The sequence below is a fragment of the Antennarius striatus genome, chromosome 21 (genome assembly GCF_040054535.1).
Source record: "Antennarius striatus isolate MH-2024 chromosome 21, ASM4005453v1, whole genome shotgun sequence".
Classification (NCBI taxonomy): domain Eukaryota; kingdom Metazoa; phylum Chordata; class Actinopteri; order Lophiiformes; family Antennariidae; genus Antennarius; species Antennarius striatus.
This window is the reverse complement of record NC_090796.1, coordinates 16,989,632-17,017,606: the sequence shown is the minus strand read 5'-3', so window position 1 is coordinate 17,017,606 and position 27,975 is coordinate 16,989,632. Positions and strand designations below refer to the sequence as shown.

The window sequence follows — 27,975 nt, the reverse complement described above, 5'->3', positions numbered from 1 at the left end:
ACACATGAGTCACATCTGATGTTTTATCAGTTCAGTTACTTTTATGGGCTGTAATAAATAGCCAGAAGTTGGCACGCCGGGGCCTCCTTGGTATTTCGCCCGTTCTACTTAAGCACGTCTTTAAAAAGGGAGGAATCGACAAGGCTGTTCATTGGAAACAGAAGCCTGTCAAAAGTTGGGTTCGAGACAAAGAGCAGGAGATGACGGAACAGAACGCAGCCCAGCTCAGGCCCTCCTTATCTTCCACTGCGTTATTTTTATATCGACAAGTTCAGGGGCCTCTGCTGGCTCTGTTATTTTAGGCGACGCTGAGACAGTTCCAGCTCCTATGAAGTCATTAAAGCGGTCGTAGGCAGCGAGCGCTGCAGGTAAATACTGCAGGTTTTATTCAGCTGTGACTCATTCAGTTGTAAATGCCTCCCACCAAAACTCCTGCTTGTAAAGGAAGTTTGGAGGCCAACGCTAAAGCTTTAAAAAAAAAAATTAGCAGCACATTTAAACCGCCGATTGCTCAACCATGAGTTTGGTGCCAAAAGCAGCTGCAATTACAACAATAGTCATTTTATTTTTTAGGGGGAAAAAAAGTGAGCATCTTTTTTTTTTTTCTTTTTTTGGTCTGTTTTTTTCAAGTGTGCACAAAATTGTAACACAAACAGACAAGCATGCAGCACTAACGGGCTTGAAAGAAACAGACAGCGACTCATCACAAAACAGAAAACTGGCTTTGGGGCCAAACAGGAACTTGAAACAACAAAGATGGACAAGCAGCCAGATGGAAGAAATAAGCTCTGCTGAAGAGCAGCACTTGAAAGAGAACAATGTAGTGAGTGTAATCCTGAACAACATGTGGGAACCGCTAGCAACACGCTACCAGAGCCGCGCGGCGCGTGAACGCCCACCGTCACGCGTCACGTTCTGGACATTTGGTCCAGATTTGTTGCTGCATCGGTGCGTTTTTACCTGGCTTGTTATCAGTGTAAATGTGCTCAGATTAGGTGGAATTACATCAGATTGTTAGGCGTGGATTAAAGCCGTAATGGTCAGCTACCAACGTCAAATGTCTACATCGCATATCGATGGGTTTTAAATAACAAAAGTAGTGCAATGAAAACAGCTCCTGATCATACACTGAATTTTGACATACTGTACGTTCATAACCTTATCCCCTTCCAGATATTTGCCTTTGTCCCGGATACAACGACATTCTTCCTAGGAACAGGAAGAATGTAAATACTATTATTAGTATACAAGTAGCAACTACAGAAATACAACCTTATTTAAAGATTATATATGAGCACAAAATGATATTCAATGCCAGTAATTTGATATGTGTAAATGTCAGGCTAACATTTACTCAAGTCGTCACGTTTTTCAACGCAGGACGTCGTTTTGTTTCTGTCCTTCCTGTTTAACAAACCGTTAATAAACTGGATGCGGCTCCTCTTCTTCTGTGGTGGTTGTGGAACATAAGCGATCTGTAAACAGCTGCTCGGCCTTGACGACGGAACAGGAGTGTTTACTTCATGTAAGACGTTCTCCGCATCTCGCGGCTGACCTTGAGCCTGAATGGCTGCTTCAGCTGTGACAATAAGAGCGTTTTCACCACATCGAAGCTGAAGCGAAGCATCTTTCTGGGGTGGAGGGATCCATTGGAGGCCCGTCGTCATTAGTCCTGACACTGATCAATACGGCAGAGCGTATTGTAATATTGGTGCTCGTATTGCCGGCGCGCTCAGATCAGAGGCGTTGCAGCGCGGCTGAAAATTAAACGTGAAGCGCAGCTCGTGTTGTTGCCGTGTCGACCATCCTGCGAGCAGCTTCCACCGCCGTCTGAGGCGGAGGAATCGTGTCGGAGCGTTTCCCTGGTTTGCATCATTCCTGTTGTACATATAGAAACAGCAGATCAGTGATGAACCCACACAGACCGGTGGACCAGGATCCCGTGTCAATGAACCGGGATGGAATTTAGATGCTGCGGATAGATGGAGGAGGAAAGAGGAAGTGACCTCACACTGGCCATACAGCCCCGTTTAGCACGGCGTCAAAGGGGGGGGGGGCACACGGGATCCTTTGAAGCGTACGATCGCCCAGCAGGTGGCCTCAAAAGCCACCGCTGCTGAACTTTTGTCCCATTGGATGAAAGTTATTCAATATTTATCTCCATCGACGTGTTTCTGACTCCAAGAAACGTTTCCAACGTCACAAATCAAACCGTCGTCCTAAATCGACCTTTAACATGACAGTTTCTGTGATTGATAAGACGATCGCTATCACCGGACCATCATGAAGGAACCGATGGATCAGTGAAGGATCATCAACCATCACAGGACAACAAAGCTCTATTGTAGCGTCCAATCGGCTGTTGTTCTGTTGACTGTCATTCAATACGCAGCGTCAACAAAGCGCTGCTAACGGTTGTTGGTTTAACACTCAGGTTTCAGGCATGCTAACAAGCTCACATCTCATTGTGTAATGTACTTAATATATATAATAACACGAGCTTGTTATTATATGTGTGTTGAGGCTAGCTAAAAAAGCTGAGTTGCTGCAGACTCGCTAACATTAGCAAATTCAAAGGCTGCAGGTGTGCTGCTGTTAGCTGCAGTGCTAGCTGTGGATGATATAGCGTTAGCTGCATGGCTGGCAGATACTATAGCGTAACTATGGTATCTGCGACCGTCTTGTAGCTTTGAGGGCTGTTCCCAGACGGATTTGATTTCTGTAATCAATCATATAGATTTGATATTGATCATCTATCGCTCCAATGCGCCGTCAGGAACCAGAATTTGTTGGCGATTGATGAAGCGGGAATCTGGTACAATCTGAAGCTACACACTCCAGGATTAGCAGCAACACAACATGACATCCCAGAATGATCCCGGGCTCAAAACGTTGACATCATCAACAATGAAGCAAGAAATGACTCAGCTGGAGTCCAGGCTCATGTTGGTGATGTCATGACATCGTTTGGCTCGTCTTACAGTCTCGTGACCAAACTTCTTCCCCTCTAGAGTCAGACCTGAAAGCCCCTGAACACAAGTCATTACTGTTGGTTTCTTTATTTTTATTTTTTTATTTGTCTTTGTGTGAACTGGGGCAGAAACATGCAAATGTTGAGCGTATGCAAACTCCTTTCCTGACATTCACGTGAGCGAGTCCGGAGCGCAGTCCTGCCCAACAATGCCCCCATTGTTTGGGGGGCTTTCACTGGCAGCAGGGGACGGCTGGAGTGTTAACCATTTCCCAGCTGCGCCTCGCTGTGTGTTATTGTGTGTGTCAGAGGTAGTGAAGCATGGGCGCCGATGAGGAGAAGGGAGGGCGCTCACTCCAAGTGTATGGTAATTAGCGTGGAGGAAGTGATGGAATCTGGCCATTTTTATGGCCGTCAGGACCTCCCACCTTCGCCTTTACACATGCTTCCCTCGTTCCCATTCAGCATCGCTTGTTTGTCTGAATGTGGTCGAGAAGCATTCAGAAAACAGACACCAGAGTAACTCGTCAGCTCGATGGGCTAGTTAGTCCATCGCATTCATCCCGACTGCTCTGTCCGTTTTGGGGGATAAAAAGTGGTCTGAATGGGCCGTGCACCTGGGCCACACAAAGGATTCTGGGACGTCTTCCCCTCCTTGGTGGTTAATGACGCTGCCCACACACATCCAGAATTTCCAGGAAATACTTCCCTTTGCAGTTTGACTAGTCTATTGCCTCTTTCTGTTCAGGCATCCCAACCGCCACCTGTAGCCGTTACTGTTAGGGTAAGATCACCTTTCTAGTTGTGGTTGGGGTCTTTTTATAAATTACACCAGACTTCTTTTTGACAAGACCTCTGATGGAGACTGTTGCGTCCATCCCTTGCAGTCTTTTTTCGACAGTGTATTTGTTCAAGGGGTCATCATCAGGAACATCATGGGCTCTAATGTGAGACAGTCGAGACATGGCGTCAAGCCCCCGGGACAATGGAAATGAGAGCACCTCTGTCAGTGCATCTGCCCGGCAGTCTGGTCATCTGCCTGCTCTGACAGACAATCCACTCAGTGTTGGCTGGTTCAGCAGCCAGACAAGAGTCTTTTTGTGCAAAGTGATGTGGAATAGCCAAAGTTTAGGCATGTTCAGGCTGCAGGAACATCTTTAAATTTCCTGGGAATCTTTTGGTTCTTAAAACTCAGTTCGAGGAGTTCTGAAACCCAACAATTCTGGGGACTCTGAGACAAGTGACCATTGGATCGTCCCTAGAACGGTTCAAATAAGCTGACTCATGTCAATCTGTAATCCGGTACTTTTCCATCTTAAAATTCCTTGCTCAAGAGCCTGGAATTGTGCATTAATTTTGAAATTTGTTTTGTAATATTCGGACAGTTTGCTTTGATTCTCCTGGGAAGTCTAAGTCGCCATCAATGGAAACTCTGAATTGATTAACCGAACAACCACTCGATTGACATTTGAATTTAGTTCCATTTTCAAGGCAACAAACAAACAACATTAGCTGGATGTTGGGGTTTTATTGTCCCATAAAGGAGCAGAAAGTGTGAACAGCAGTTTGTTGTTTGGTGTTATTGTTGTACGGTGTGTTTCTGGGTGGAAGTAGCTTTGGGACTGTTGTCATCTGTTTCTCTTGCATTGGTATTTGACCGCTTTATCACCCCTGTGAACTTGCGTTACCTCGGGGAATGTGTGACTCTGTCGGGCATGCACATTTAAAAGGATAATGCATTTTTGTAAGTGCGTTGCACCAATAACCACAGTGTTCATTGTCTGGCTGTAATCAAAAGTTATCTGGCTGGCCCCGGGGTGAAGCACAAGAACAAATAGAACCCAGTGATGTCTGTGGCCGACGGAGAACGAGAGCCTTTCAGTCGACCACGGGCCTCGCCGCTCCACTTCGTGTCCTGAGGCTTAAGTTTCAGGTCGTCCTTTCTGTCCAATCAAAAGGGTCAGGCTTCACAGGCACGTTCCAGCAAGTTCAAAACCTGTCATCCAGTCCAGTAAAGACCGCTAGTGGTCCGCTTCAGACTGGTCATTATAAACCTATATGTTCAATAGGGTGGTGATGGGGTTCTTTTCCTGGAGTCTAGGGTTGTAATCAACACTTTTCAGGGAAGTTATTTGGTATTTCTGGAGTCTCGCACTGGAATAGCATTCCAGCATCATGTTAAAATGATCAGTTCCTGTTCAAAAATGTCAAAAAAAGTGGAAAACAAACACAAAAATACTCCTTTTGAGCTGAAGACCATTGTAGCTAAAAGTGTTAGCATCCTGTCTGACTTGGCTATATGTCACATGACTTGTGGAACACTACCGCTAGCTGAAATCACACACTAGAGCGGCGCTATGCCGATGTGGTTGAGTGTGAATAAATAGATGGTGGTGACGGTGGATCACCAGCCAAGCCTACTGCTCTGAAGATGTGCAGGTGATAAAATTGGGTGTAAAACCAGGCGAACAGCGGTTGAACACGGCGCCAGAAGGCGGAACCAGTAGAGACCAGCTGTACTTTAAAGAACTGAAAAGACCAGGGATGCATTATTTCTAGGGAGAACACGCTGCCTTTGCATAAAATCTTGTCGGGCTGGTGTGTGTGTATTCGTGTGTGTGTGTGTGTGTGTGTGTGTGTGTGTGTGTGTGTGTGTGTGTGCGTGCGCAGAGATGTGAGCTGATATAATTGTGTGACTTGGGAACGTCCATCTTTGCCTTTCAGGGGCCCTTCTGCTGGGAATTCCCCGGACAGTCAGATCTGAGCCTTCACCAATTTCATTTGGTGAGAGAACGTCCAAAAATGTCTTTTTTTTTGATTGATTCCAAATTAACTATGGATGATTTTTTTTTCCTTTCAAACACACAAATGATGAATGATAACGATGCTGTGTTGTGCTTCCTGCTGTAATCCAGTGCTTCTGCTTTGCTGCTGGGGGGTCTGGGTGAAGGGCTGGTTTCTGAATGGAGCTGCAGACACTAAAAACCTTTGTTGGTTTAGTTTGTCTTTCCCTTTCGACTCATATTCTTGTGTGTGTTGATGATTCTGTTTCTTCTTCTGCCTTCACGCCAGCGTCGTATTTAATTTTGGGAGTCGTTGGTTTGAAATTTCAACCAGCCGCAAAGGACACTTCCTGTTTGTCTTCTGTAAACAGTTCTTGTGATATGTCTGTCACAGCTATTTACCTCCCGATGTTTAATTCAGCTGAACGAGATCATTTTGCAGAACGCTGAGAATTGTTTATTTTTGAACAGCTGAGTGGAGCTAATGATGACATCATCATGTTGCTTTTATTCTACCGTGAGTAGAAGCTGTTTCGTAAGCTGGGACCGTCCGGGTGATCTGATGGTTCTGATTCTAACCTCGACTTCCTCTCTGAACGAAGTAGTTCTAAATCGTCTGCCGGTTGAGGGTTGGATGGACTTGTGGTAACGCGAGATGTTCTTCTCTAGTTCCCGCCATTGTTGTTCAGCAGCTATTTTAAACTCTAGAACACGAGCTGTAATTTTATGAAGGAAGGTGAAGGAGGGCCTTGTTGTATTGTTGTCCCCCCCCCCCCCCAGAGGGGAGCGTCTTGGTTTCCTCTGGCGGCCATGTCTCTGTGGATCAGCTACCTGAGTGGCGTGACAGATTGAACACACCTTCGCAAAGAAAGTCAGTAAGGTGTGAAGTCGTTCTGGAGGGTGACAGCTGCTAACGTGAGGCTGCCAGCATTCTTAAAGAGCTCTCTCCATGTCAACACACTGCCTGTCCCCGCCTCCTCCTCGTTCCCCCCCCACCTGTACAAGCACCTTTGCTAGAACTTGTTTGACGAGGTCTGGCAGGATCAGTGTTGGGTGTGCCTGACTTTCTGCGTGTGTCTTACAAACACACCTTTGTCTGCGCCGGTGTACCTGTAAGTATCCTCAGGTGTGACTGGAGTTTTGGATGACAACGAGTCCAGCCAGGTAAAAAGTTTCACCCACACATGAACTTGTTTAACCCCGGGGAAGGGAAACGGGAGCAGAACCCGGTTGGGTCATGGTTCACCTGCACGTAGACACGGGATCAAGGTTCAGGTGCGATATCGTAAACCCGCTTTACAACAGACCGCTCCCACAAGACGGACCGTCGCTCATGACTCATTTCCTGGGGCGCCGTCCTCCAGTCAGCCTCGTGAGCGACAGGGGCTGCCGACGCCGGTGTATGAACACTGGAGGCGGTTTCACAAGGGAACGTGTTTTGACAGAACTCCAGGTGTCTCTTTGTTGGGCCTGGCAGGGTTCAACAGATTTACCAATTAGCACCGGGCTGAGGGCAAAGGAAGGGGGGGACAAGGGGGCGGGAAGAGGAGGGGTCTGGACTATTTGGCCAGAGTGATGGAATGAGAGGAAGGAGTGGGGGGGGGGTTGTGACTGTACGAAAGGTGATCCGTGACCCGCTTTTTGTTCTGCTGTAGGGGGCAGGGGAACCACCTCTGCTGATTTCTTAAGTATTCTCTCAACTTTTACCGAGTATAACTTTGGCCATATTTTATATTTGTGATGGATAACCTCCTGACACTTGGTTTTTGTTGTAGCACGTTGCTAAAACACATCCCTTCGCAGGAGCGTTGATTTGTTTTTTCTGGGAGTCCCCCCCGGCTTTCTGCTCCCTCCGCACTACGAGGCAGACTTGTGTGGGATTAAACGCGCTGCCACTTCTTTGTTATTCCTCTCAAACGTCTGCCTCTTTTTTCCGGGAAGTTTGCAAGTGAACTTTGTGCGAGGGTTCACGTGAATAAGGGAACATCCCAAGGGGTATAGTTTTTGGCAGTGGTGTGTTATGACACGGAAGCACACATTCACGTTCTGCAGGTAGACGAGTGTCGCAAAGTTGCTGCTCTCGATGTTCTTCGTGGAAAGCGACAGCGTTGTATACAGTTTGCGACAAAATCTAGTTTTCAATGTTTTTGTAAGAGATGCAATGGACTAAAAGAGAATTGCGCTTCAGCTCCTCAAACGAAGGCCACCCTACTGTATTGACAGTCAACAAAACCCGTTGTGTGATTCCTAGATATCATGTTAACGCTCTGCTATTGAAAAAACAAAAAAACCCATCGCAGATAAAACACAGCGTCATCAGCGTCTAGCAGTGCTTTCTGAGCCGCGGATAAATGACCTACAACTCACTGAATGTCCGTTTGGAGTTACGCCTACGTACTTCTACACATCCTTTGTCAGCATCACGGCATCTGCAAGACAGTGAAGAGTTAAACGTTACCATGACAACCAAAAACAGGAGCGTAAGGTGCGATAATGTAGCGTCTAAGGAAGCCGTACATTAGGTTGTTTCCTGTGAGGTCGTTAAATGCATCATGACGGAATATCCGGTAGAACTTTGGTTGAATTCTAGCTGCGCTGCCTCCCAGTGACCTCTGGTGGTACTGCACCCTTTTGTCTGTACCTGTAGGCACCTGGTCAAGGAAAAGACTGACCCGATAGATTTCTTAGGCCATGACAGGAAGTAGGACCACAAAATCTGAAGCCCGGCCAAATTCCCTAAAGAACAGTGTATCGTTGTGGATGGATACGCCGTCGCCGGGCGGATCTGAGGCACAAGGATGGAGCTTGTGGAGGTAAACGCCGGGCGTCTGCTTCCTTCGTCATTTATCATCCTCCTCTTCCTCAGCAGTGTTTTCAGGTTTGTCAGGCCAACCCCAACAATACCAAACCCCCAATTTATTTGATTCTGCTCCTTTTGGCGGTTCCGCTGCAGACCCGTCTGAACTTCTGGTGGATTTGTCGGGCTGTAGTTTTGATGTGTACCGTTATGTTTTCTCGCTTTTGTCTCGGCCCGGAGAAGGAAAGCGATGAGCGACTTCCTTTGGGTGTCTTTGAGCGTTTTTGTTCTGTTTTGTTTGTCGGGCGTCTTTGAGGAAGGTGACTGTGATTTGCTCTTGCGTACCTGCGGAGGTGTTGCACGCTTTGGGGTTTATTTGCCCAGCCTTTCAATGGAAGCTACTTCAGTTGATTGGCCTGTTTAGATGTTTTAGTGTGACGGGGTTAGAGACAAACCCGGATTCGGTGAGATTAAGGCGCCTCATCACGCTCCGGGGTTCGGATGGAGGTGACTCAATCCTGATGCTTTATTGGCTGTTTTTCATTGGAGACGCGTCTAAACTAATGTGTCAGAACACTTTTTCTCATCAGCGTGATGTGGTATAGACTCAGCACTGGCCAGACTGTGAAAGATGCAGAGAAATGCATGCTGGGAAAAGAATAAACAAGCCTGTCACCCAAGTTGGGAAAGAATCCTTAGTGCAGCGCTTCTGTCAAAAAGCAGCTTCCATTTCATACATTATTAACATTACCTAAACGCATTATTTGTGTATTTATTCATTCATTTGTCTTGTTAACATCCTCCTGGAGTAAGATAAACAGCGCGGCCAGACGGGCGGCGTGACAGTTGCGTGTGAGATTTGAATAAAAAGCCGGGCCGCCTGATTGGAGCGAGACAGCAGCCGTTTCCGTGGACACCAGACGTCCTCTCCAGGCTCATTAAGGGACAGTAAGGCGATGATGTCGGATCGGCGCGCACTTTACCGGCCTGCCTTTCCCTTTGAACAGCGGCGCCCTCTTATCTGCGACATGCTCTGTTCCTCCATAACAAGACGCTCCTGCTGCCTCGCGCGCACACACACACACACACACACTTTCACACTCATTGAGTTTGTGTAGACAGATTAAGTGTGTGGTGTGTCCACAAAATTTTGGCAGCTTTTGTTGTATTTTCTCCTACGCTATCGAAAAAGCCTGGTAGTTGTTTTTTTTGTTGTTGTTGTTGTTCTTTCTTTCTGCACAGACATCACAAATAGATATTTTAATTGGAACTTTTGGCACTGTCTCCATCTTGTGTTGGGATGGCAGACAAGTGAGTGGCTGGCGAGGCCGGGGCCGGGCTGATTGGTGCGTAGCGAGACGTGCCGGAATCAACCGGCGGCATGAAGAGCTCGCTTGACTCACTGCAATCCACCGCAGCTTTTGTGTTTTTTAAACAAGATTCTCCCTTTGGAAAAATTCCGGAATAATCAACGAATCTTGAAGCTTGACTTCTCCTTTAATGCCGTCTAGTCGCGTTCACTATCGAGCCACTGATTACTAAATCTTATATACAGTAATCCCTCACTTATCCGTGCTTCAAGATGCACGGCTTCACTACATCACAGATTTTTAGTAGGTAGTCACATGATACCGTACATGCATTCTATTGGCTGACAGCATCCGGAAATGCACTGCGCTACGAGACTCTCGGAATGTAACGCACTTCTGTGTATTAAAGAAACACTTAAAAGTGTTTTAAACAGTCTATCAGAGTGTGGGAAAAGGTAATACGGATATAAGGTGGTTTAATATCAGTATGGGGGGGTCCGGAAGTAGTATATAAAATAGTAAGTCGCTGTATCGTGGAATTACATTTTTCACGTGTGTTCCTGGAACGCATTAACGGCGAGTAACGAAGGATTACTGTACCCGTCTAAAACGGCTGCAGATTCTTTTGTGTTCTGTGGTGTTTGGGGATGATGTCACACCTGGATCCGAGTTCCGGCATCAGGAATAGAACAAACAGAATTAAAGCGAGTGCTTTAAATGAAAGGTGACAGAAATAGACGCGTCCGTATGTGGAGGCGCTGATGCTGAATATTCACCCATTTGTAAACGTACAGCGTCATTACTTCCCTGCCTGAGAGGCCGTGGATGTTTAGTTTTGTGAGATTGAGCGGCGCTCCGGAGGCTCTTCGTCATGCAGGCGTCAGTTTTGTGATTCAGAACCGGTTCGAGTCCTCGAACGTCTGCGGCGCCTCGTTTCCTCTGACCCCGGCCGCTCGTTTGCCTAGCTGTGTAAACGTCTGAGGGCCCGCCTCAGGGTCGGGTCATGTGATCCGCTAGGTAGTCGGTGCTGTGTAATTACTGGGCGGCGTGCCACCGATATTTATTATTGTGATAGTTATTACTGTGAAACAATCTAAATAATTCAAAGATTACTTATTATTTACATAGGAAACACTATTTCCTGCAATTTAATTCATTAATTTAATAAAATGAGCAAGAAATTGTAAATTTTAAGTTTTGTTTTTTTTAATACTTCATTTATGACCTTTTATGACCCAGCATCTAAAGGTGATTCTGCTAATCCTTCCGTCAACAGATTAACAGGTTAGACTGACGTTTAAATTTACACAAGACTCATTTTACCAAAGTAAATGAGCCAATCAGACGCCGGCGTCAGGTGAAGCCTCTCAGCTGATCTGAGATCTGCTATCCTTCCCTGATTCCTGGCGACCGGGGCGAGGACGCATCGGTGCACGCGCCTCGCACACCGCTGCCGCGTCAGCCGCCATTTTAATTGTTCCATCTCCTCAGCCTTGATGTGAGCAAAAAGGAGGGCCTCGGCAGAACCTGGCACTTCAAAGGCCGCCCCCCCTCGTCTTACAAGTTGCCTGTCTCTTCGGAGGAGAAGGAGGAAGGGGATGGGAGAGGCGCTGCGGATCCCCGGCTGGAATGAGTTTGATGGGCTAATTGTAGCCCCCAGTGGACACAGGCGCTCATCACAGAGGGACCGGCGCAGCCTGGAAAACACTCCTGCTAGCTTCCTCCTTCATCTCTGGATATATCTGCACACGGCTTTGATTTTGCTATCCCGTCTACGGGTGTCAGAATATTCCCGACATGTATCACTCTTCTCATTAACGCCGCGACACATTTAGTTTTTGCAGGGTTTTTCTGGGATGCATCTGCAGACCAACGGACGTTCACGTTCACGGAGGCCGAAACGTCTTTACCGCACAATATTTTTATAAACGCGCTCGACTCTAGCGATGGAAGCAAAGTAAAAAATAAAAAAAAAACACAGAAAAGACTTTGAAGCATCGTTTTTAGCATCTGCATCAGAAAAGAAATCAATAGCCCAAACTTTGGAGTGCACACATCTCCCTCTCCTCCCATCGCCGCGGAAGTTAAAAGCAGAAAACGGCACAAGGAGACGACACCAGCGAGGAGGAAGGGCTGGCGTTGGGTAAGGGAGGAAAAATCAATGGGAGGGAACACTTCCATATGCGGAAACGGCACAACGGGAGGGAGAGAGGAGGGGAGAGGCTGCTTCTTCTTCTTCTTCTCTTTTTTATTTATTTTTTTTTAATGCTGAAAAATGATGCATTTGTTTTACCCAGGGAGAGAAAAAAAAAGCAAAGACGAGGAGAGAGAGAGAGAGAAAACATCTGAACATCGTTTGAAAAAAAGCAACTTCTTTGGTGAGGTTGAGTTGTGCGGTTAAGGTTTGTTTTATCCAACTGTGCAGAAGCGTGTGAAGCTGTCTTTCAGGTCTCTTTTTAGTTGAGGCGCAGAAAGACTACTCATGGCATGTTCAAGGGCACTCGGTGGACACGGATGCCCTGCAGGAGGCGGAATTATGAATACAACATGAGTAAACACACACCTACATATACTATTAAAATAGCCAGCGCGGCGCTGGGCGAGAGCCCGTCCCGCGTCGTCACGTGAGGCTCGTCCGCGGCCGCTTCAACCTTCTGAGGGTCATTGATGAAGACTGGAGAAAAAATCAGCTCTAATTTGCCTGATAGTGCAGCGATTTGCACGTTATTCCTGCGTGCATTCCACCAATACGAGCCTGTTAGCATTCAGCCTGGTGATAAAGGCGCTTTTTTTTTTTTTTTTTTTAACACAGCAGCTGTGAACAAAGAATACAATAGCGCACAAACTGGAAACACAATCGCAGCCTGAGCCCTGAATGGCATTCAGCCTCCAGTGCGGCGGCGGCGGCGGCGGCGGCGGCGGGAGCGATGCTATCGGGTTGCCGATGCAGATGGGGGTCAGTGTGACTGGCACAGTTGGCACCTTGGCACGGCGAAAGGATGCGACGACTCCACTCCACCATGAAGGGGGGGTAGTTTGAAGAGGAGGGTGCGTTTCTTCTTTCCTCACTTCTTGTTTTTTTTTTTTTTTTTTATTGTCGGCGCTTCCTGTTTTGAAAGCCATTAAGGAGCAAATTTCCTCACAGCGAGTGGGGAGATGAAAAGGCCCCCCCGTCTTTTGAAACGTGTCCAAGCTCAAATGTGAAGATGGTGGAGGGGAAAAGGGGGGGGGGGACGATAGCGATCTGTAAACATCTCGGTGGAGGGGTCGACGGAAAAGGAATTGTGAGCGAATGATGCATTCAGGTTTTGATTTCCTGATGAAAGAGACGCCGCCGTTTTTTGTTCGCAGCCAGCTGTATGGCTCTATTCACGCTAATATGTCAGGGCATAGACCACCAACCCCCCCGACCCAAGATCCCCCCCCCAGAACAGCTTTGTGACATCTGCATCCACACATGTCTGCATTCACTGCAGCCAGGGAGTATTTATAGACAACGTGTCAGCCATTGATACGCCGGGTCATGTGATCGGCGTCGGCGTAGCGTTTCCGAGGCGTGGCGTCCGACGTGAGGTTCACCTGTGGGGGGGGGTCACCTGACCTGAGGCTCACCTGTGCAGGTGAACCCGGTGAGGTTCTGAATGCCGGTTCAGTTGTTTCATCCACCGCCACCACCACATTTCCTTCCTTAGTTACTGATGAGCATCTCGCTGCTGCAGACTCTCCCCCCCCCCTCATATCCTCCTACCCCCGCCTCCCCACCTCACTGCCCCCGAGCCTGGCCAGTCTGTGCCTCTTAATAAAACTGACAGGCTCTAATTGGGCTTAATTGCAGCCTTCGGGCGTCGTCAAAAGGAGTGTTGCTAAACAAACTGCGGGGTCTGCGATCAGGCCAGCCCGTCTGCGGCCCAGCTGCGCAGACGTGTGTGGAATCCGATGCGTGCACGCGTGTGGGTCGCGGCGTGTTTTTTGGACGTGGTGTTGGAGCGACACAGCGATCCGGACGAACAAGTCTGGATGAGGCGTTTGAGGCGCGACCGGCCGTCAGAGGAGCATCCCAGCAGCGCCACCTCCTGGTTGACAGGTGCGGGCCGTCCATTCAGTCAGTGGTGGTTTGATTCAGGGAGGCGGGGTGTTTGTGGGGGGGGGGCCCTTACGGGTCACTGAGCTCATTGGATGGAGAGCTCCAGATGCGATTGAGCTGTAGAGGCGACCTCCGTTCGAGGCGGCGGTGACCCCTAAAGCTGAGACCCGCCGGGAGAAAGGAGAGATAATCACAGGGAGCTGAAGCTCCTCCCCCTCCCCTCGCCGCCGCCTTCAGGACGAGTTTAGGACGAATGGGACGGCTGTTCCCCACCGGAGGCCCCGGCCGCCCGACCCCGTCGTTCAGGGCACATAATTGAGGCGTCCAGCCTGGCATGGACGGAATATATAGAGGAAAGTATAGAGGAGCGTCCATCGGCCGCCGCCGCCAGCCTGCGGTTGGGCGCTGGCAGGCCTGAGTGTGTTTGTGTGTCTGTCAGCAGTCTGAGCAGCGGGCTATAAAAAGAGCAGCGGCCTCGCTGTGTGTCGGGTCACCGTGAGCTAAACTGTTTGTGTGAACACACTCCGGTGTGTGTGTGTGTGTGTGTGTGTGTGTGTGTGTGTGTGTGTGTGTGTGTGTGAAGGACGCCTCCTGACCCGAAGCGCTGCCGCCATCTCCTCCGGATTCATCCCTGCAGCAATACATAATCCTGCTATCCTGGGCAGTAGTGTGTGTGTGTGTGTGTGAGGACACTTCCTGCTCACACACACACACACACACACACACACACACACACACACACACACACTCACGCCTCAGTCGCTTCAGTGCTTTGTCACTCTCTAATGATAACTATCCATCAATGGGGGGGGCGTTGCTCTTGGAAATGAAGATGGATTGAATTAGCGCTGAGTTCTCCGGCCGATGCATCGCGGCGACAGCCCAGTAATTACCCCCCTACCCCCCCACCTCCACGAAAGGCTGAAGTTAACACGTTTGCACCAGTGTTTATTAGCAGGTCTTCCAGTCGGGGCGGATTCACGTCATGTAGTTGCTAATGGCAGGTGAAGCGCCCGGTGGTTTGGGGGGGGGGTCGGTTCATGGTGGCGCAGCGATCCCCCCGCCGTCAATCGACCGACGGCCAGATAAACGCGTCTGGTTAGTAATTAGCTCTCAGGTATCCAAACCCGACTCCGCCATGTTTTCTTTAGAGACTGCAGGAGTGGCGGCTGACGGCTAACGTTACGCCACCGGTCTGCGGTGGAAAACATCGTGTACGGATTGGGAAGAAGCTCCTCCTCCTCCTCCACCTTCGCCCCCGTCTCCACGCTGCCTTTGAGAAGTTGGAATGAGGCTGAAGTGTTTGCTATTAAAGGGGAAACTCCAGGAAACGGACTTAATTCGGTGTGGAGGCTCGGAGGATGCTGGCCAACCCATTAACCTCACCTCGGCTCATTAAAAACCTCTTTCAGGGCTGAAGCGGAGAGTCGTCCACAAACAGCCACATGAAAGCAAAGATTGGTCCCAAACTCTACAAAGTGGTTTGAAAGGTAGAAACGAAGAGCTGGTGATGGAGCGACGCTGAGGGGGCGAAGGGGGAGAACTCGCCTCAAGGTCAACAGGGGTGGTAGGGTGGGGCAGCATCTGGACGCTAGCAGATGTTCCACAATAGAGGGCATTTCAGTGATAGCAGCCGATGGAGTCGTTTTCCTCTTAAAGGATGCAGATCCGTCCTGGGGTCTGGTTTTACCTGTTTTATTGTTGGTTAGTCTGGATTAAGGGAACAGAACCAATAAAGAGAAGAATTTTCTTTTTTAATTTTTTTATTTTACTGTTATAATACCCGTAGGGAAATGTTCGGATGTTTTTTCTAATTTTGCAAAAAAATAAAATAAAATTTAAGTCTGAGATCTTTGTGGAGCGGTGCCTGGTTGGACAGGAGCGCGTCAAATTACATCCTGGAATTAAAATAAAATCCTTAGCATGGAGAAAGATTATTTTATTATGCAACACTTTAGGACAGATTCCATGAAACCCAATAAAACAAAGAGCAAGTAGAAAAAAAAAATTCAATTAGTCACAATAAATGAAATTTTGAAAATACTATGAAAATAAAGATCTGGATATTTTCCCAAAAAAAATTCTCAGAACTGATTTTCACGGATCAGGTCCGGATGAAGTGGCTGATCCCAGATTTTTATTTCTACTTAAAAATACGTTTAATTTTACTTTTTATTTCTTTGTTCAAAAACAAAAAAACAAATCTATTAAACTGATTTGCACAAAGTTTACTGACGTGTTTTTGATTTATGTTGGGACGACTAGAAAAATTTTAGCTTTTATTTTTTTACATTTGTGTAGCAAACAATTTCATTTTCAACATTTTCTTTAATTTCTAAAAACTAGCAAACTTTATTTCCTTCAAGTTAAGTTGGTGAATATATATATATTTTTTAAAAACTTTAAATTTTCATTTTCAAAACAGTTTCTTATGAAATTAGAATTTTTTTTTAAAAATCAGGATATTAAAAAAATGTAGTATTAAAGTATTAATGCTCTTTATTACATTATTGATTTTAGTAGCAGTCACTGCTTCCTAATCAACTCGTCCCATTGTTGTCGCGCTTCATTGAAAGTCCATTTGTGTCGCCCAGTAGGAGCATTAATATCTGTATAGGTCAGGATGGGGGGGGCGAATGGGGGGGGCAGTAATTGTTTGTGCACTTTGGGTATTTTTCTCCACATGAAACATAATTTAGTAAAAACTATTTTAATGGCTTAATGGCTCTGAGAGCATGTGCACGTGACGTTCAGACGTGCAGGCTGGTGCAAAACAGCCAATCGTAGGCAACGAAATAATTGCGCCGAGATAAGCAGGATTTGACTGTTTTCTAGTGATCTAATCTGACTGGCGGGGGCCATGCCGGGGCCGTGCAGGGGCCACAATCAAATCCCGACTTAATGGAACCGATCGCTGCTGCGTTCGAGGCTTGGCGTGGTGTTTGGAAGCAACGGGATGGAAAGGTCCGGCCCTCTCCTGTCGAGGTCAGGGCCGGCGTTGGGCCGGCGAGGGGCCGGCGTTGGCCCGGTGTTGGTTACCACCGGCGTTCCGCGATCCGAAATCTGATTAGCCTCCATTATAAAGAGCGATATTTTCATCCCGTCGGTTCTCGGCACTGCATCAGAGCATTCGGTCGCTTTCATGCCGGGAAGCCCCCCCACCCTGACAGATAGTAGATATTAGCAGCGGCGCTTGTTTGGACATCGCTGTCTTTTGTGACATGGAATAAAAGACGGGCAAGAAAATAAAAAGCAACGAAACAACGACAAAAGATCAGAAATCAATGGGCCGGAGGAACGTGATCCTCACGGCTCTGTGTGCGAGCGACCCTCTTTACCCCCCCCAGCATCACTAAAACTTGCTTTTGCCCCCCCCCACCCCCTTCTCCTCATTGGAGATGTAACTCAAGAATGAGGGGCTGTCTGACAATGTTTGGATATCGGCAAAAAATAGCCCCTTACTTAAAGGTTAGGGGTTTATTGAGTTACACACTGGTCAGCGATGGCGAGCGACGTTAATGTGCAGGTTTGTGTTTCACATTTTGACGATGTGGTGGTGGTGGGGGGGGCAGGAAATGATCAATGAGGAGAAAATGGGCGTTTTTATCCGTGCAGGAAAATAAATATTTAAAATAATTTGTACAAGAAATTTATCGTTTTTATTTATATTTAAAATCAAGAGACAAGAGAAAAATACTATTTTACAGGAAATACGTCTGTAAAAATTTTTATTCTAACGTCCCTGTGAGATGAATAAATTATAAAAGCTGGTTTTAAACGAGGGTGCCATTGAATCATTTTTGAAGATTTCAGAATGTGATTTTTTAAATTTTACCAGCGTCTTGATAAGAGCCCCCCCCTCACGGGGTTAAAAATGGACCCTGCATTCATCATCGTCTGGTATTTTGGTTCAATCTGCAGGTCACCGCTCGTTTACTTTATCGCCGTCTTTAAAGGAACCTTTTTAAAAATGATTTCTCCAGGTTACGCCGGGGTTCACGGCGCCGGGTTTCAACTTCTGTGGGAGTTGTGATCTGTACTAATGAGAGAAAGAAAACGCGGCGCCACCGCCGCTTTGTGTCGCCCGCTGAGGCTGAGAGATAGACGCCGGATTAAAAAAAAACACAAAAAGAAGGGGGGAAAAAACAATTTCTGGACATTTCTAGGAGATAAATTTAATTTCTTTGCTATTTGGAGGTCTTCTTTGAAAAGGCAATTGTAATGAACACATTCAAACCCGGAGAATAGATTTACCCTCGGCTTCAAATGCGTCGCCGTTATCGGACTCTGTCATTCGCTCCTTCCCATTTTCCAGCTGCTAATTGATGTTTTTGATGTCGGCGAGAAAATTGAAGAAAATGTCATGTGTGAACCGGCGCGGAAGTTAATAAGATTGACTTCGTTGGCTGAATTCACAATGAGCGAACGGAGAGGCGTGTAATGGGGGGGAGGTTGGGCGGGGGCGGCGCTGCGAATTCGCCCGTCCATCTGCCGAGGGATGAAATTGACACCTAGCACCAAAACCGGCCCGTGGAGGTCGATAAGGAAGGGCTGGAACTTTTTTGGGACGCCCCCGCCACCTTTAAAAATAATCTGTTTTCTCCTGGCGGCGGCGGCGGGTGTGTTTCCCGCTGATTGGAGTGCAGAAGCAGCTGTTCCTTCCAGCGGGATCCCGCCCCGGCTCCCTCCGCCGGCCCCGCTCCCGGGGCGGCCTCCCCCGGAACAATACTTGTTCTTAATGCTGGTTTGAGTTTGAAAAGCGGCAGCGCTTTCTAAAGGTTAGATTAAGATGTGGCTAAAAGATGCTCCGATGTGCGTCGGGGTCATCGCCCGTGTTTGGCCGATGTGTAACAGAGCCTGAGCTTAAATCCCCTAAATAAAGGGCTAGCCTCGCCGCCGGGGTCGCTCCAGCTTGAGCCATTTATCCAGCGCCGGTTGAAAGCCCGACGCTTTATTTCCCGCATTTTCTTTTTCCCTGTAAAATAATTCCCGTCTATTAATCAACTTACTGGTCCGAATTGGTAATAAATGTATAATTAAATTTAAAGTATTTCGCGTCAGGTTGGAATATGCTTCGCGTTTTTAATTGGCGTGCGGATTAGTTTGCTTCAGCGCTTCTGATTATTTTTCCCGGCCTGAAGGAGGCTGAGCTAACCACCCCACCCAACCCCCCCCAGAACGACCACTACCCCTAAGCGCTCTTCTTTTTGAAGACAAAAAAAAAAGTGGCCTCTGCTAGCATTCGGCCCCTCCGAGGATCGCGGATAAGGGACATTATTCTCGGAGTAGGCAATTAATTCCGCTGGCAACGATCGGTTAGAGCGCCCCCCGCCCCCTCCGAACGCCCTCCTCTCCGCCCTCCACTCGCCATTTGAAATGCTAACACAATGAAATAGTTTTCCATTGGTCGGTGTCCCTCGGCTAAGCCGCCGCCGCGGGGCAAAGAATTTCATCGACTGATGAGACCACAGGCGCGCCCGATAAAAAGGTTAACTGTACGTGACACGCACACCAAGCAGCCGCCGCACCTTCAACTCTCAAGTTCGCTAACTTTTATTTGACTTTTGTTGTCAGCGAGGTCGGGCGTGTTCGCCCGCCGAGGACGCCACTTTTAATTCTTTATTTTCAGAGAAAAATAAGGATAACAAAACACCTTTTTTTATTTATTTTGAACCACGATTGCGCGTTCGCTTGATGACATTTCGGTGGGCCGTCGTTTCTTCGCTGACGACTTCAGCTTATTCCTAGCGTAGTGTTAGCTAACGCTCTCTCCCTGCCTCTCGCATTAATTACCCTCATTTTTTTTATTCATATTCTCACAAACGTATTTTGCATCCGTCATGTTATCCGCTAGCGGATGATATATATATATTTATATATATATATATGTATATATATATATATAACATCCCAGGATGCAACAGCTTCCGGGGAGAGGAGAGGTGGATGCCAGAGAGTGGGAGGAGGATTCCAGGCTGTTTTTAAATTGTTAGTAAAAGATATACGGGGCACAGAATCGGTATGGATGCTGCAGTACCCCCATCTTTCATGCACACACACACACACACACACACACACACACACACACACACACGACTGAGGCAGGTGGCTCCCCATGGCTGCAGCTTCATGACAACATGCCATTAGAAATAGCAGGCCTGTTGATCAATCCTGCCGACATGACAGCTTCGCCGCGAGGCCCGGCTCTTTGAGTGCCGGCGCGGCGGCAGCTCCCTCTCCCGTTTCTCCCGTTTCTCCCCACTAATTGGTGAAGGTTTCTCTTATATATGCTCGTGGCACATGGCTCTTTTTTTTCCCCACCTCCTCCTCCTCCTCCTTTTCTTCTTTTTCTCCCTTTTTTTTTTTTTTTTTTAGTTCTCCCTATCCTCCGCCGTCGCCACCACCCGTCTCTCCCTCTCTGTATATATGTGTGTGTATATAAAGTGTAATTTCTTTCTTCTTTTTCATTTTTGTCACATCGGAAGCGATAACTTTGGCTGATGTGTTGCAGGTGGGTAAAGGCGTGTGTGTGTGTGTGTGTGTGTGTGTGTGTGTGTGTGCGCCGCGGGCGCCGTTGGTTGGCTGTTTTTTTTTTGCGGGACTGCTGGAGCTGGGATTTTTGACATTGACTTTAGGCGATGTGCAGAAACACAACAGGGAGGATCCAGACGAGAACCCGAGTCAGGTGGAATGAAGCAGAAACGACACCTTTGATTCATTTTTAATTTTATTTTTGACAATTTTTATCCAGGCTCCCTAAAAATATCCGTAATTAATTTACCTTAAAACTCCTTTTTTTTTTCTTTTTTTTTTTGCTCCACACACACAGAAAAAAAAATCTGTTGCACTATTTATTTGATTTATCACGTAATCCATTTCCTTCTCATCAAACAGTCGCAAAACGTCATAACAATTGTCAGGAAACGGTTGTGAGTGTGTGTCGACTTGTCACGGCACGGCGCTCGCATCACCCCACTAAATAAATGAGTGTGTGTGTGTGTGTGTGGAGGGGGGTAGATAAGCACACATTAAATGTTTAACTGTCTCGCATTTGTCATCTGCTCTAGCCTCTTAATTAAACAGAAGCAGCTTAGCCCCGCCGCCGCCACGGCACACACACACACACACACACACACACACACACACACACACACACACACCCTGCCTGTGAGCGCTGGAGCCTGAGCGCAAACAGCGTCCTGCCGATGATTAATTTAGCCGTTAATATTTATTCTGCTCCGTCCTGCTAAGTTAGCGGCTCAGCGGAGGGTGAGACGCGGAGGAAGACGCTTCCTGTCGTGGCGTTTGGTGCGTGGCGAGGGCCAGTGCCGGCGAGGCGGCGCGCGGAAACGTTAACTACTACCTCCACCCAGTGGCACAAAGTGAAAAAAGAAGCAGGTGTGATTGGCAGCACACAGGATGTGATGGGGAGGGAGGACTCGCCGCGAGCAGCGCTATCGCCGCTCATTGTCTCCTCGCCGCCGACCTTATTACACGCCGCGTTTGGCGTGAAGAATCCCGTCTTATCAACACTGCATTTTAATGCCAATAGATGGACGCCTTATTCTAGGCTTGTTTTGACATCATATTTCATTTTCCGTGTGTGTGTGTGTGTGTGTGTGGAATCAGAGGAGATCTGTGTGTGTGTTGTGTGTGATTGAACGGCGCCTCTCCAACGGCGCCTCCGCCAGTTCTCGGGGCGTCGGGAGCCGGAACTCGGCCCGGGGTGAGCGGGAGAAGAGAGGCAGGATTGGGGGGGTCCCTGTGAAGCCCCCTCTCCAGATCGGAGGAGCGGCGCGGCGCGGCGGATCAAAGCGGCGTGTTTTCTGTGGTCGGTTTGAAGTCCCAGAGTCACCTGCAGCAGCACGCCGCCGAGGCCGCCGCCGACTTAATAGCAGATCAATAAGTTTCAAAGTCACAGAGTTAATTTGATACCAGCTGATGAGATCACGCCGGGCCCGGAGCACACACACACACACACACACACACACACACACACACACACATGATACCGGACCGGAATCAGAGTCGGTCACGACAAACATTTTTATTCATCACTTTATTTTATGTTACATTTTACGTTACATTTGTGTCGTATTTATTTATTCATGTGGATTTAAAAAAAACACACATTTTAATTCTGATCATTTTCAGAAACAATCATTTTTTAAAAATAATTTTTCAAGCATTAAAACAATTTAGAAAACACTCAGATTTACGTAATAAAATCTAATTTTATTTCCTTAATTTTCTTTAATTCGATCCAAATCGAACGCATTAATAAATCACCTGAATTAAATGTGAAATGACAAACAGTTGTTTCATGACAATAAAACGGATTTAGCTTCATTTTAATGAAATTAACCATAAGCTTTTTGAAGCGCAGCGACGGTCTCGGCGCCGGGTGATGGAGCGCCGCTCCATTCGGCGTCGGGTTCGGCGCCGCTCTGGATCTGCACCTGCAGAACAAAAGGCCAATTTAGTTTGTTCATCTAAGGGTTGCTAATGGTATTAGGGGGCCGGCAGGGTGGTCGGCGGGGGCCCGGCCCTCCAAGGTGAGCCCGCAGCTTGACCCCCCGCACTCACCGATTCACCGGGCCGCTGGCGTTGGCGCCACACATCTGCTGTTTTTGTTTCATTCCTTTCTCTTTATTCTCAGAAAGATGCAGAAATTTAAATCTGGTGCAGAATTTGACGTTTGGTTAAAAATCCGCATTGAAAGCTCGACTGTGAACGAACGCTCTGGAGGAAAAAAAAGGAAGCAAAAGATGTGGAGGAGATAAATGTTTCAGGACAGGGATTAACGTTCTGGACGGTCTGATTTAATCTGAGCTCGACGCGTCAGCAGAAAGCGCCGCGTCATTATTTAGATTTAAATCCGCTCCCGGTTTTTGACGGAAAACGGTGCGGAAGCGGCGTTTTTAACGGCGCGGACGCGGCTTCAGCGGCGGCATGTGTGGTCCGCCGGGCTCCAAGGGGAGCGCTGGAGGTCCAGGTTTTAATGAATGTTTCATGTTAAATTTAGCGGCGGCGGCGGCTGCAAAAAAAAAAAAAAAAAAAATCCTCCTCGTTGTCTTCATCCAAAAAAAAAAAAAAAAACGATGTAGAGTTTATATCCGTAAAAATGTTTAAGATTAAGATTTAAACCGTTTCTACATCCTGCTCCTTTTTCCCCTCCTGCTCATGCAGCATGAAATCTGGCTTCATTAAAAGCGTATTAATCTTGTCTCGTCTCATGGGAGGTACCTTAAGATGATGCTCTGTCTTTTTCTTTAAATTGTTGGCGTAAAAAAAAAAAAATCTTCCAGATTTGGTTCCTGTCAGTCAGAAATAATTGTGTGCTTAATCTTGTCCCTGATGGATGACTTGGAGTTCAGCAATGGGCCAGCTCCAATGACAAATACAATATTAATATTCATTAACTGCTTTGACAATGCTAATTTTGATGCAGTAGTAAAGGGCCTTCCAAAGTTAGCGGCCAAAGCATCAGAGCTGAGCAAGGTGGCAAGATAATTTGTGCTGCTTTGCTGAGCTGAAGGCTTTTAAAGTCTTAAGCAGGGGAAAAAAAGGCAAGGTACCACAAACAAAATAAAAGAGAAAGGGAAAAAGTTCAGACGCATTGGAAACCAGGACGGTGGAAGTAATACGATCAAGAGGCGCCTGCAAATATTTGACACCTCCGATGCTGCATCTTTTGAGCAAACATTTTTTTTATTTAAACTAAAAAAAAAAAAAAATCGCAACACTTTAAAAAAAAAAAAAAAAAAGGAGCATAAGATGGTAAGTCAGCGCAATTTTTTTCTTTTTGTTTAATCTTTTTGATCTTTTTCAATTATCGCTATTTGAAGATCAATAGTGATTTTTTTTTTTTTTGTGCTGCTGCGGTTAAAAGGCTCACAGCGGTGGTACGGCGGCGGTCGGATCGCGGCTTTAAGAGTGGGCTTCCTCTCCTCCAGCCACCAGTTGGCCGCCTCGAATTTATCCGCTCGCCAGCTCTCCGGTTAGCGTCCAAAAAAGGGCTGGGTTCCATTCCGGAGCGCTCGCTGCTGCTGCTGCTCAACTTGACGGCGTTGGGGGAGAGTTCAGGGAGGTGGAAGCTGCCGGGGAACGCCACTCCGACGTTGAGAAACCGGGGCTGTCGCCGGGACGGGAACCGGAGGCGCGGGGGGCAACTCCGCGGCGCCCATCGCCCCCCGGATCGGAATGCTTTTTTTTTGTGTGTTTCTTGATTTTGCGTTTAATTTAGTGTGACTTGCGGTGAATGGAGCGTGGCTAGTTGGTGGGGGGATTAATGACATGACGGGGGGACACCCCGCTGCTTGAGTTTAGCCAAGTTGGGGCAACTCCTATAGACGCGCGCCACCACCTTTATGTCGCGCCGTGAAAGCCGCGCTCTTTCTCTCCCCGCTTTTTTGTTGTTCTTTCAACTTATCAAAGAAAGAGAGATGGACACAAAAGGGCTTATTATTGGGGGGGGTATGAAGATGGGCGATGGGGGAGAACCAGGGAGTACCGGTCAGAGCCGCCCCGGCTGCGGATGCGAAAGCGCGAACCGGTACCGGGGACCATCCCGTCCCCCATGTCGCCCCGGTTCCCCCGGTTCCCCCGGCTGCTCTCTTTATCGGCTGAAGCCATCGGGCGTTAGCGAGGGGGGCTGCCGTAGATGAGGTGCTGCCCCCCAGTGGATTAGTGGCTGACATGGTGGTGGGAGTCTGCTTGGAGTCTGTGCACTACCACGAGTGCCAGCATGCTTGTTTTAACCAGGAAGCGAGCAGCATCCCAAATAGAGCTCTTTTAAATGGTAAGACTTTCTAACATTTTAATTAGCGCTCTGCTTTATTTCCTGCTGCATGTTTGCCTTTAAATGTCGCGTGCTGATTGGATTTATTCACCGCTGGGGGTTTTTTACCGGCTCCGTTTGGCAATTTATAACACTTATGTTGCTAAGTGACAGATTGACAATTTGGATAATGAAAGGCTGTGTTTGATTGCTTTGTCTTGACAGCCTGACAGGCTGTATTATTCTAAGACATCAAGCTAAATGTGATTATTGGGCATAAACACAGGAAGGAATTAAACGTTACTGATAAATGTCATTTATTTATAATCAAGACATTTAAAACCTTTTACGTCAGATCGACGTTTAAATCATTTTTTTCCCTCTTATGTGTTCTGCTATTAATAAACCAGGATTAATATATTTTAAATTCAGGTTTATTTTAAGTAAATCTGATTTTTATTTATTTATAATTATTCTAGAATAAAGAAAATAATTATTTTCACAATTTTCTCATTTTAATTGTTTTTTTGTTTGTGTTTGTTTTTTATTGAGCACCGCCGCATCGAATTGTTTGCCTAAAGTTTTCCTTTGCGAACGCGTCCAGTGATGCGATGGAAGCTTGTTGTGGTTTTCTTTTTTTTCTTCTTTTTTTTCTGGGCCCCCCCTCCCGTCGTGGCGTTGATGCCATTGTTGCCGGGTGATCGGGGGCCGTCCATCACTCGCCGGCCGACTGGCGGTTTGTGCACTTGGGACAAAAGCCGGTGGCAGGAGCGTGGCGGCGGCTCAATGGAGGGAGGGCAGGCAATTAGCCGCCGCCTTGTCGGGGGCTCTTCTGCTTGTCAGGCTGGAGCCCCCCCGCTATTGTCCGAGCGCTGTAAAGGACATTCCCAGGGCTTTGTTTTGGCTCCGAGGGCCTCGGGACTGCAGGCCGGGGGGGGCCGTCGGGGGTCCTACCGGCGGCGGACGCCGAACGACTCGATTCTGTGGCCAACTTTTAAAATACCTGAGAGCCAGTTCGCGTTTGTTTGCTTTTCATCGTCTTCATCGTTCCTCCTCTTCATCAGGTTGCATTAAAAATATATTGTGTGTCTGGATGGAGACCATTTCCTCCATTAATAATTAATTTGTGCTGTCATTAGTCCGGTTCAGCGTGTTAGAGGTAATTAAAGGCTTAGAATTCAGGGTGAGGGTTAATTATAGGATGTGAAAAATTAATCGCACATTAAAAAAAAAATTTCTTTATATAATAAATTTCATTACTTTATAACAATAATTACAATATTTTACCAGAATTAAATGATAAATGTGGGAATAAAAAATTCAGTCATATCAGAAAAAAAATTCTTTTCTTTTTTTTTACTGATATAGATTTAATTTATTTTAAAAAAAAATGTTTTAGGTTTAGAAAATTCTAAAGTCGGGTTTGAACTGAAGCCTCTTGAATTGTCGGAACGCCGGGAAGAATTACGGATGTGAAGGTGAAAGAATGGCAGAGAACAGAGATGGGGGTGGAGGGGGGGTGGAGGCCTGGTTCTGCTGAACCTTGAATGTAGACGGGAGTCGAGGGGAGGGGGGGGGTCAGGAGAAGGATTGAAGGTTTTGTTCAGAAGGAGGAATAAAAAGCGAGCGATGCTCGCGTCAGAAGACTTTCCCTCCCCGGGAAAAGTGAGGAGACGACTGTCAGCATCAGGCAGACAAAGTGACTGTTGGCCACACTTTGCTCACCTGCCCCCCCTCTGTCCCCCCCCCCCCACACACACACACACTTTGTGGATGTTGTTGTCTTTCTCTTCTCCTCCATCTCTCCTCTTTGTCTCCGTCTCTCGTCTCGCTCGCTTTACCTCGTAGCCAAAGCTTTTCAAGCTGCCAGTTCGTCTCTGGGCATCCTGCAGGCGCAGCAGAGCCCACACACACACACACACACACACACACACACACACACACACACGTTCTGCAGGGATTTGGTAATAACATTTGGTGTGTGTGTGTGTGTGTGTGTGTGTGTGTGTGTGTGTGTGTGTGTGTGTGTGTGTGTGGAGTCTTGTAAGAACGGCGTTGAAAAGCTGCTCGCAGTAATTCTTCCTTCTCTGTCTGGCTCGCACTTTTTCTGCTTCGTGTCGTCGGCATCAAAACTTTGTGTGAGCGAGGAAGACGAGGCTGCGGCCGCGAGGAAGAGGAGGGAGGAAGAGGAGCGAGGAAGAGGGAGGAAGAGGAGCGAGGAAGAGCGAGGGCTTGTGTCGGCAGAGCCGGGGGTTTTAGGGGCTTTTACAGGATGGATGGTGGAGAATCTAGGCCTCAGACCTCGTAAGAAACGTGCAGGGAGGTGTGTGTGTGTGTGTGTGGTGGGGAGGGGGCTACGGTCACGCGGCTTCACAGCGGGGGGGATCCGTAAACACACACACCTCACACACCCGGTGACACCCCGACAGGAGGAAGGAGACGAGGAGCAAACAAAGACGGAGGAGGAGAGCGGGTTTACCCCGGCGTAGGGAGGGCAAGAGGAAGTGTTGGGGTGGTGGGAGGGGGGGTGGGACCAGGGGGGTCATGTACCCCCAGGTTGGGGCTTCAGCCGGGCCGGAGGAGACGGGGGCCGAGGCGGGGGTCCTGGGCCCCGGGCTGTCGCTCCTGCAGCAGGTGGGCTGCTGGCACCTCGGCTGGGTGAGTAAGACGCCGCTCGTCTTCATCGCCACACGATGAAGGTCGGGGGCTTTTACAGGTGGGGGGGTTAAAACACGCGTGTTGAAACTCCAAGGCCTCCTGAACATTAAATGAGCAGGAGCACAGGTGGGCGTAACGCCGGGTGACTGGATTCTTGTGTTTGTTCGTATCGCGTACCCTCGTACCCCCCCTGCCCCCCCCAGGGGGCAAAGCTGGAGCCACTTGAACAATTTTTTTTTTTTGCTTGCTTAGGAATTCGGGGGCCTGAGAAGAGCTCCATCCATCACTGTCACCCCTACATCTTCTCCTGCCCCCCCCAGCCCCTTAGCACCCCGTGAGCTGTTGTGACAACTCATCATATCATGACATAAAGCAGAGAGGCTCCAGCAGCCCCCCCCTCCAGTGAGGTCGCCACCTTGGCGTTTAGGGGTCCGATCGGCCACCAGGAGGAAACGAGGGGCCGATAGCTTCTTCCTGTCTGACCCCCACCTCTGTGCCCCCCCCGGTCCTGCTGTCACTTTCCAACCCCTCCCTGGAGGTCCGTTTGTCTTCACACGGCAACGTATCACAGGGAGGATCATCTGCCACGGCC

The 27,975-nt window shown here is 47.9% G+C and overlaps 1 protein-coding gene across 20 annotated transcripts in view; it reads left to right on the top strand.

Moving 5' to 3' along the window:
* The window catches only part of tcf7l2 (transcription factor 7 like 2), a 68,852-nt gene that overhangs the window by 24,946 nt on the left and 15,931 nt on the right, over positions 1-27,975 (top strand). For 13 of the 20 annotated variants that reach the window (XM_068304925.1, XM_068304921.1, XM_068304926.1 and 10 more), the window contains exon 5: positions 5,696-5,755. The exons of the other annotated variants lie outside the window; for them this stretch is intronic. In XM_068304925.1, coding sequence (XP_068161026.1) covers positions 5,696-5,755 — 60 coding nt within the window. The remainder of the gene's footprint in view (positions 1-5,695; positions 5,756-27,975) is intronic. 20 annotated transcript variants of the gene reach the window in all.